Source organism: Euwallacea similis, chromosome 3 (genome assembly GCF_039881205.1).
Source record: "Euwallacea similis isolate ESF13 chromosome 3, ESF131.1, whole genome shotgun sequence".
Lineage (NCBI taxonomy): Eukaryota > Metazoa > Arthropoda > Insecta > Coleoptera > Curculionidae > Euwallacea > Euwallacea similis.
This window is the reverse complement of record NC_089611.1, coordinates 216,866-227,905: the sequence shown is the minus strand read 5'-3', so window position 1 is coordinate 227,905 and position 11,040 is coordinate 216,866. Positions and strand designations below refer to the sequence as shown.

Sequence of the window (11,040 nt, the reverse complement as noted above, 5' to 3'; positions counted from 1 at the left end):
TTTAATTGTTTCGAGCCTGGAAAATTATGAGCTTTCTATCTTCCGTTCTGAGGCCATCACTCCTAGAGGCGATTTGGAAATTCATGATGAGTAACTGGATCAAGCCAGGAAGGTACTGCACTTATCAAATTCATTTGCTCTATTTTAATAAATATGAAATTTTGGTTGGACTCTATCTTCTCCTGGTTAGAATTGGGTATAACCGTACCATCAGCAGGGGTTACATCCGTCGGTCTTTTAAATTCAACTCTTCATCAGCAATGACCTTATTCATCGCCATTTCAATTAGATACGTGTATTTTCACCTCTTCTCTCTACAGCAATAAGCGTGTTCTTGATGACTGAACACACTATATCATTTTATATTCTATCTGTGTCTGTCTTCAAGTTATATTGTGCTTTGAGGTTCAGGTTCTTGGTTAAGGAATTTTAACTAGTCGTAGTTTCCAATTCTGTATTCGGAAAATTGGAGGGGTAAAAGTTTCTTACCAACGCGATATAAATTATTTTAGCCATTTTTCTTTTTGATAATGCGGTTATATATTTAAACATCCACATTGGTAAATCGATTGAGGTAAACTCATTTACGTTGATCGAATAGGAAAGGGAGGAAAGTGCTATTTTTACTCCCTCGAAGCATTAATTTTCGAGGGAATAGAAGGCATTTTTCTCTAAAGGTGTACATCTAATTTTTTTTCTACGACCAATGTTTTGTTTTATAAAAAAGAGGCAGGTGTTATGTTTTGATGATGCATAGGGAGGCAAATAATTTGCTCAAAGTGTAACTATTTCCCTCTCTAGGAAGCAAAAGTGCTGTTTTACACCTAAATGATAGAGAATAGTTCTATTTTCTACGCAGGTTATAGAAAAATATGTTGAATAAAACAACTCCAATGACAATTAGATTTGAAGTTATTATACTTAAAATAAGTTTTTGATTACTGCGTTAAAACAACTCAGTTCGGTTATTTATTTCGGTAGATTTAAAGCGGTTGTTGTTTGATTATTTTTCGGTGAAATGATTATTAAGCAAAACGGCATCACAAGCCAGTTCGGCTCCAGCAATCATCCGAATAAGCACAACATAACGGGAATAATCCTTTTTTGCAATAGTAATACGTTTTGTAATAAAATCATTATCACTGTGTTCATCATTATCCTTTTTTTTGGCAACAAAATATGTTAATAAGAATATATCAATACATTTCACTAATAATTTACGGATACAGTGATCGCTTTCCCGTCCTCCCCCAAATTCTACCCTACTGAGTAGTGCTCTGCATGTTTCACCTGGTAGGTTCGTCTGCATAGTTGATCTTAGTGAGATGAGAACTTTAATTCATATGGTCTCTTTATGGAAATCGGTCATTGGTCTATCGTATTTTAATATTTTTATGGCGATGGGAAGATGGAATGTGGATATAAGTAGATATATCGCTGGGGTCGCAACAAAATGTCACTACTTAGTTTGATAGATTTCCTCTGATACTGAATCTTTTCAATGTTATGTAACAGATCTTGAAGCATGCACAGTATCTTCCAAGGCGCAGTGAAAATTAAATAGGTTATGTTTTGGTTTCTGGTCATACTTTATTATGAATATTCCTAATATTGCGCATATCAACGCCCTCATCGGCTCAAATGGAAATCGGTTCTCCAACACCTAATTAATGGTTCACGTGTCTTGTAATTATTTACAAAGGCTTTTAAAACTCAGTTGGGATACCATCAGTGGTGGTGAATATTAATATGTTACGGTGGATACTCGCAATGGAAGCAATCAAATTTGTACCGTGGACAGACTCGTTAATGCTAAGTGCGGTTTCACAGAACTATAAAGTGATAAAAATTCGCGTTCTCGTCTAAATCGTTTAGCGGAATTATCTGCACTGGTTCACAGTATTTTAATTAATGAAAACGGTCGGTTGCGTTCGCAAATTGCCACAGAAAATGCGGATGATTGCTTTCCGTGAAGAACAACTTTTAGCCGAGTGAGTTTTAGTTCGAGTATTTATGTATGTGCAAAGCTGTTTAGAGCGAATGTTCTTCTTTTGGTATTCTTAGGTATGATGTAGTGGTACAATCAAGGTTTCGTGGCTAATAATTCACCTTCTTTGTTTGGTTGAGTATTTTGATTAAAAAGTATTTTTCTGTTTTGTTCTCAGTTATTTTGCATTTTTTCCATTACAACAAAAAAAATCATAGTAATATGTATCTATCCAGATCTTTGCCTGGGTATTGAGTGGATGCATCTACAATAGGCAAGTTACACCCGTCAGGCAACCATCTATAGTACGTGCTATTCTACTTATGTCTCTGCAATGACTAATATTCTTTACTTGATTGTGGTATTATGGGATGCTACAAGGATACCCAGGCAATGCTAACACTTGACATTTTCTACAAATGTCTCCAACGAAATTGAAAGTTGTCTTGATTAATATTCCAACTAGACGTATTCTTTAGTGTGGAATTGAGAGATTTACCTACCCTTTGGTGTTCAATTTATAGAAGGATGAGTTATCTAAATAAAAACATAGGTACACGGGTTGGGTGAAGGACTAGAAGAGCAACGTTGTGGGGCAATGTTTCAATACCTTCCGACACGCTAAGGTGTTGACTATAATATGGAAGAGCAGTAGAAGCCTGCAAAAATGCATTCCTTATCCTACCGATTGTTAAAAAGATTATTTTGTATGATTAATATTTTTTTATCATGAAATTAATATATTAAAGATATATTTGATTTCACTTTTTAGGAGAGCTAGTAATTGCTCCTACCACTAACTATCAACAAGTCACCATGCGATCAATTTATTTATGTTTTTTGCCATCTCAATAATCTGGTTGTTATGAATAAAAAATGCTCAAAATCATTCTGAAAAGTAATTTAGTTAACAGGATAAACTGCCGTTATTGAATATCAGTATCTTAAATGCAGAGAAGTAATTCTCCATTCTCCGGTTGTCAGCCTCAAATTGACTTCGTCTTTATCACGGCCAGCAATGAACACTTAAACCGTCCGATCTGAGCTCCTACACCCATCACGGACAATCAATTTCAACGAGAGCGCATTCCACAAACAAGACATCACGTCAAAAAATCCACACGGGCATAAACAATCCAACATCGTAATACGTTTAAATACGCCATGTAGAATATCTTCAAACCGCTTTTAAAATCTGGACGGGCAACTTTTTGCTCTCCCCCTATCTATAAATAACAAAAAACCGTCGAGCAAGACAAGCGAACACCGAATCCTCCCACTTGATTCGTTTATTTTTCACGCCCCTCCCATTTAAGTCCGCCCGGAGAGCTTTGCCCCGCCCTAATACGTTCGGGAGACCGTCAGATGTTTATTGTAACTTGCTCGGTAAAGATCGATCGATGGCTTGATCTGGTGCTCCAGATCGCGGTAGCTTTGGTTGATTTCAGTTTTTGACAAGTGCAGTCAGTGCGAAAAATGACATTATGGCCGCTTTAGCCGGTAACGTTGCTATGATCCCGCACCATCTTGTGTTTAGACCGCGATTAGTGACCCCTACAGACTCTATGGATTCAAGCAGCGATCATTTCGAACGTGATCAGAATAGCTGTTGCAGCGATGACACAGTGTTGTCGGTGGGTAACGAGAACGAAAACCGGCCTACGAACGCTCCAGAGATTGCTCCTACGGAAGAAGAAGGCTCAACTCTTAGTTTCAAAAATATAGAGAATCACCTCAATGCGTTGTCTCAAATCGCAAATATGCGCCATGAGAGTATAGACTCTGCAAGAGTGTCTGGTAGTCCTTTGTCTTCCACAGTCAACCATAGACTTAGTCCGTCAAACAGCAGTAGTAGGTCTTTTGGAGGCGATTGTCCATCGCCTCCGGGAAACCTCTTGTTTAAAAGTGAACATACGGGGTTTAAAAGTGAACATTTGGGCTGTTTTGGGTTTCGGAGTGAACAGTTAAATTTTAGGACAGGCGAAACTAGTTCGAGTTTGTGTTCGCCGAGATCGGCAAGGAGCGATGGAGGCGAAAGTCCAGGTAGTCCTGGGTCAAGGTAAGTTTAGTGAATATATAAGTAAGAAACTAAATTACATTTTAGAAGAGACTGGCCCATGACGGACCCTCGTCTATGATGGCCCTAAATTTTTTAAATACTTAACGTAGTTCTGCTTTCTGGATGTTAAAGCACGAAGCGTACATACGATAGGAAAAACTAACATCCTATCCCTTTCCAGTTAGAAATAATGAGGGAAAAAGAGTTCTGTTTTTAAATATTCTCGTGATGTCCCTTAAACATTTGTCGTATTAAGGACGAAAGACTTTTAGGTACATGTGCTTATTATCATCAAATTTATTGAACTGAGAGAAAAGTGTTGAAAGGGCCGTTAAAAGCAGAAATCAAAATCAAATGATAAGATTAAGATATTCTTAAAGGTTTTGAGATTGCTTAAGATAAAGACGTAATGTGCTTATTTATACCGAATTTTTAAATACATAAATTATGATTTTGTTGGCAAAATTAATGAACCACTTTTTATAAAAATCTTCTTACGCAGCTTTGATATCGTAACATTTTTACAGAATTGGTCCCCTTGGCATTTTTCTCTAAAAATTCATAAATAAAAAAAAACAATTTTATTTAAGAAAATATCACATTGCATAAAACTGCTTGAACTAATGAACTAAGGAAACGTTTGAGTATAAGAGTGACATAAACGATTAAAGAAATAATGACACGATGAAGGATTAAAGTTAAGGGGGTCTTCACAGGCAAGTGTCCCCTACATAACTTAATAGGTGCAGAGAAGTTTAACTTGGCTTTTGATGAACATATTCAATTGTATGAATGTTTTTGGGATATCGACGTAACGGACTTTGAAAAACAAGAATGTATTAGGAAATTGGAGATCACAAGATCGTGCGTATTATTCTACACGTTCCTAAAAGAGCGTTTTGGTATTCTCAATTCCCTTTGTTTAGTTCCCCAATAAAGTATCAGCACTGTTTAATTGTAATAATTCAAAAAGTACACCACTTGTTGGTATAAGATTGATATTTCTTCAATAATTAATTTTGTTTATTGCAGTTATTCCAAGACCATTGAATTTTATGGTTAAACTATAAATACGAGAAAATAAATTGGGGAGATTTTTCCTTCATATTGTTATTCATATTTTACTGCCTCCAGGCATAAGTTGTTTCTCAATCTCCGCTATGTTCGTGAATTTAGTAATTAAAATCAAAAGTTACTCGAGGCACCCCAGCTGTGAACGTTTTAGATTTTCTCTATTTTAGACAATAATTAGAAAAAAAGAGAGGAGTAGACTAACGAGAAATGTATTTACCACAACTATGTACTAACAAAATACGAATTACAAAATAATCAATCGCGTTTTTTTTCGAAATTACAATATATCTATTATTGAAACTGTAAATTTTACTCAAAAAGGTCCATTTGTTGTGTCGAATATAAACATTTCAGTTGGACTAGGTTTAGTTTACCTAAGCAGCTTAACGGCGATTTCGCAGCTCAAGTTTCATGGACTTTTTCTATGCCTTTAATCACAGTCCGCTATGCCATTAAAAATTCACATATATTAGTTTATTTTATCTTGAGCTTCGCATATGTTCTGTCGTTTACAGCCATACTTGCGACGACATTGGTGACGATTAGAGTAATTAAGCTGATTAGCAACCGTTTTCGCCATTTAATTACATGACCTAAAAACGGAAGTCTATCAGCTACCTTACATGTCAAGTCAAATGTAACATAACAGCATCAAAATGAACTCTTTTGAAGTATTATAAGCCTATGTGGTAAATGAGGTAATATGCCCTTTCTAGGTATTTGTATGTGTATACCCGGTGCTAGTCCTGTGTTATTTATACGATATGTATGCATATCTATATTTTCTTAGCTATATAGGGTGTGTTTGTCATAATTTTAGAAACGTCTAATGATGAATCTAATCTAAAAAATAAAATGATGAGTCTAATGAAGGTATACTCTAAACTTCATCGTAACCGAGCTACGAGCATTTTAGTTTTTTAAATGATTTTATTTAGTTTTAGTTACTTTCTTGTTGCTTATTTTTTAGTTATTGCTTTTGTTGACAATATAAAAATGGATTTCCAGAAATATATCCTCAACTTAAGTTCCCATCTGAATCTAATTCGTGTCATCTGAAGTGATTAATTTTATGTCCGGACTAAAGTCGTGTTTCAGAAATGTGCCAAGAGTTTTTGTGGCAAAATTAATGTATTATTCAGGAACAGAAATAACGTTTTCCTATATAAAAACAAGTCCAACCATTAATCTCAACTATCTTAAATTTAGTTAAACTGTACACTTTATGTCTTAGTTATAACTAAAAAAAAACGTTAAAAAATTACACCATGTTTGAATATTGTTGCAATATAAATAATGAAAACAAAAATATTTAAGTGCAAAAATAGTAGAACAAAATATATTATTAAAATGACACCTACATACGTACGTGCTGTCCGATTCCTGATGTCCTCTTCAATTTAGATGTGCCATTTTATCCTCACTGGTTTGCTGCTTAGGGGGTTCAATGGATACAACTCGCTCTAAATTTATGTGGATTGTATTGTTGTAAAAACAATTTTACTACTAGTACATGAATATTACATTAATGAATAAAATAAGAAATATGCATTAAAAAGACTTAGTATTTGACGGCGTCAAGTTAAGGAAAGAGAAAGCTTTGCGAATGTCTTCGTTTCTCGACCCTCCAATTTTTGAACGACAATGAGCAAAAAAAATCGCAACACTACTTAGAATCAGTATATGTGTTCATTATTGTATAACGCTTTATCATGAAGTTCGACACATCCATAGGTACTATTAGTTTTCGTTTAAATTATGTGTCAATTCTTAATGTTATTTCGTTAAATTAATAAAATTAATTTGAATCAATAATTAAATTCATCACAAAGTAGCCACAAAGTAAGACAAGGTTAGGAATATTTTAACCAAAGTGAATGATAACGAAATGTAACTGTTTAATTAACTTTTTCAATAAATACATAGAAAGAATAGATATTAAAAAAATAATAATTCCATTTTTTTATTACTCTTAAGAGAATGATATTTCAAATTCAAGTTTATCGGCATTATTATTTTGACGAAAATTAATTTAAAAAAAAAATAAAAAACTACCAAAGTCAGTTTAAAATCATATTAAGCCGTTTTAAATCTTTTGTAGTTAAAAATATTTAAACCCTACCGTTCCTAACTATGAATTCTTCAATCTTGTGATTTAAATTTATTGAATAAATGTTGACTTGAAAAGAAAGTTTTGTTAAGTTCAGCAAATATACGAATTTAATTATTTACTCAAAATCCCATTTTTGTTGGAAAAACTGGTTTTAATTAAATATTCTGTTTAGTGTTTTCTAGGTTATACTTAATTTAAACTTTAAGGAAGAGCCAACTGTAACTTTTATCCTTGATTCATACTTTTAATCTTTAATTGTTTTGTTGTCTTTGATCACTGGATATTAATTTAGTTTAGTCCAATTTTCTTCCCTCTAAACTTACCTGCGACAACAACGAATTTAGAAGCTAATAGCACCAAACATATATTTATCATAGAAAGTTCGCTTAGCTAAACACTCGAATATGTTATTGATAACTCGATTGCCCTTACCTTTTGTTTTGCGTATTCGTTTGAAGCAGCCAAAGCAGCAACTTTATTTACTTTAGAGCGTTATTAAACCAAAATAAGCAACAGAATTATCAATAGACCCGGCCTCTTTGGGTTTTATAGGAGTACTGCTATCAATAAAATAAAAAAACTGAGTTTAAAAATGGATATGTACACTGGCTTGCAATTGTCTTCGTACATTTCTACCAAACATATATTTTCATATGTTAGCTACCCTTTCGTGTTTTTTTACATCGAAAAAAACTAAATAAATAAACATACACTAAAGTCTACCAAGACTTTTACGAGGTTTTATTTTGTCCGCTGGCAGAATATTGAATTTCTTTATTCATGCCGATAATAATTATATTTTTAATATGATATCTTATTTAATACGGAAGAAGTGTATGAATTGATAAGTAGAGTGTAAATAAAAGTTTCATTTGTTTTTGGAAACAAAATAAGTAAAAATATACGTTTGTTAAAAGGCTACTAAGATTATTGTGAGCCAGTGTAGTTACATATAAAAGCTATAGAATATTAATTAATAGAGGGAAAATTCCATATAATTTGCTACTATATTGATTGATAGTGAATGATACATGTATTTATAATCTCTTGAAATTATTGTGTTATTTGAAATATGAATGAGCTTGTTGTTGATTATGAATTATTATTTATGAAGCTATATAAAAGCTTAAAGTTACATAACGTTAATAATCCTAAACTTAGAGTTCTTCCTAAGAGCGTTCAATTGCTTTTCAAACACCTAAGTTGATTATAAGGAAATACCTAGATGTGTTTATGTCTATATCCCAGAAACTGCAAAATGTTAGAGTTTTAAGCACAAATTCATCAAACTTAAATTGTTTTATGTGTTTATTTAATGTCATACTGAATGTTATAAACCTTTTACTCACTCATCATGAGAAAAGTACTAAAAATACTCTAAAAGTTTATATTAAATAAATACCATTTAATTCTTAATTTCAGATACCAGTCAACAAGCCCGTTCTACCATAGTACCCATTCCTCGCACACGACCACCTCAGCTCACCCTCCGAGCCCACAAAATAGCGACAACAACAATTCTAACGAATCAGCAGCTTCTATTAATCACGGAAGTCTCAAATTCTCCATAGACAACATTCTGAAAGCCGATTTCGGAAGAAGCAAAATCCTAGACCCCATCACAATACGAAAGAGCAAACCTCCTCCATGTCGAAGACCCTCCAGCGAAAAAGCTGGAACAGCATTGGGCGTTAGTGAGAAGCTATCCAGTTTCCCTGGAGAGTATAGATTGCAAGAGAAAGCGTGTAATTTGAGTTCCGTGGCTTTGCGGAGAGAAAGTGGTGGGGATGGGGATAAAGGACCGGTGGACTTAAGTCCGAAAGGCGATGGGGGGAGTGAGAGTAAGACGGAAAAAGGGAAAGATGGACAGCCTTTGTTGTGGCCTGCTTGGGTTTATTGTACGAGGTACTCGGATCGGCCAAGTTCAGGTAAGAGAAACCAGAATTTTCTACCATTGGATTAACTTATATCCTAATAAGATCATTGAGGTAATGATTATCTCGAAAATCTAATAATATCTATTTTTTTTATCACCTCCTAATAATTTTTTGATGTTTGTTGTTTGTTAATATTAACTTAAATTAAGAAATGATAAAATGATAATTTAAAAGTTCTGAAGTGCGTGTAAAAGACGTCACAACATTCGTGTAAATTACCCTCATATTTATATTTATGGGGTTATATGTTCTGTGATTCCGATTCTAAGAAAATGGAGAATGGATTTCCGAGTATTTACTTAATGACAAGAATTAAATACTACAATAATTAATACTGCCCACCTGCAGTGGGTGTCTAATTCAGTATAATATTCACAATTATAATTTGAGTATTAATCTTCATTGCAATTATTGCAAAGCTGCAAATTCCGCATGTGCGAGTTTAGTATTAAATGGGAAACTTGCTCCAAGAATTCTATAATTGTTTGGGTTTCTAGGGATTGAGAAATTAATTAACATTTTTAATTCAGGTACGTTAAGAGTCTTTAAAAAGAATCAGAATAGATATTTTAAGTTAAATTTGATTATGAAGAAGAAAAGCTTCCGGTTTAAAAGTTACGGGAATTTCATAATTACAATAATTTATAATTAATCAACTGGAAAGAAATAAACCAGCTATAGGGCATACAAAACATATTTATATCTAAAGCAAGTAAAAATTATCCTGGAAGCAGAAAACGTGATTTAGACGGAAGCTAAAGTCAAATGTATCAAATTTGAGAAAAATATTGACGGAATTTTATTGCAATTTAAGAAAAATTGTTAGCACTATTTAGGGTATAAATTATTAATGTTAACTTCAACAGCAAGCTAACTTCCACAGAAACATTGAATTAAGGCCTGAGTAAAAAAGGCCTAGGTAGTTACAATTATGGTTTCTTTGGAGATTAGCTTGAAGATAAGCATGAAACCACATTAATATGTTATCCCTTATTTAATTCGAATAAACTAAAAAGGAATACTGACTTTAGTTAGTAGGGACCTCTTAATGAACGACCATGGGAAGACGAACATCTTATTAGTACCAACAGCAAAGTGTAATTGATAAAGGAGTATATGGAGTACGATTTATTCAAAATAAAACACCTGGCGCGTATTGAAGGTTATTTTAGTTCTTATGGGTAGCTGTAATTATATCAAGATTAATGAACTGAAGAGAAATTCAGTTTTGTGTTACAAATGTCGATCTTTGACATATTTAATGGTAATATCTACATATGAGGTTCAGTTTTAATAAGTGAGTTTTAAGATATAGAGTGGATCAAAATAGGTCAAAAAAATTTTTTCCCCATCTAAATTAAGCCAAGTACGAAACCTTAGAAATTGTTCTAAAAAAAACAATATTTATTTCCTAGACACAAACAGAGAGAAAGGGAAAACCAAGAGAATTGAATGAGATTCTAATTTCGAGTAAGAGTAAAACTGCGGAGAATTTTCAAGGGAACTGACAAGATACGTTACATATATTATGAAGATTCTCTTGGGATGTTTATTGTTATGGTGTTGTTCGACAGCAAATCGGTCCACGGCGATATAATGATTTCCATGACTTCTATTGTTTAATGAGAAATTTAGCAACTCACCGAACTCACACAAATTCATTGAATATTATCTGAGAAAACTGAAGTGATGCAAACTGGTTGTCCTATTTTTTCTAAGACGTGTTGAGGTTCATGAAAGAAAAAACGAGTAATAACATAAGAAAAACGAAAGAAAACGCTAAGTTAGCTAGTAAGGCTCCAGAAGTGAATGATCAGCAGGTATGGAAATATGTGCATTAACGATCGAGGAGTATGTGGGATCACGACTT

General features: G+C 33.4%; 1 protein-coding gene across 2 annotated transcripts in view; it reads left to right on the top strand.

Annotated features, from left to right (window-relative positions):
• The first annotated feature begins 3,366 nt into the window (after positions 1 to 3,366).
• Positions 3,367 to 11,040, top strand: part of LOC136419895 (homeobox protein invected-like) — a 53,813-nt gene continuing 46,139 nt past the window's right edge. For both annotated transcript variants that reach the window (XM_066406489.1, XM_066406490.1), the window contains exons 1-2: positions 3,367 to 4,046; positions 8,656 to 9,161. In XM_066406489.1, coding sequence (XP_066262586.1) covers positions 3,472 to 4,046; positions 8,656 to 9,161 — 1,081 coding nt within the window. In that variant the 5' untranslated portion in view covers positions 3,367 to 3,471. The remainder of the gene's footprint in view (positions 4,047 to 8,655; positions 9,162 to 11,040) is intronic.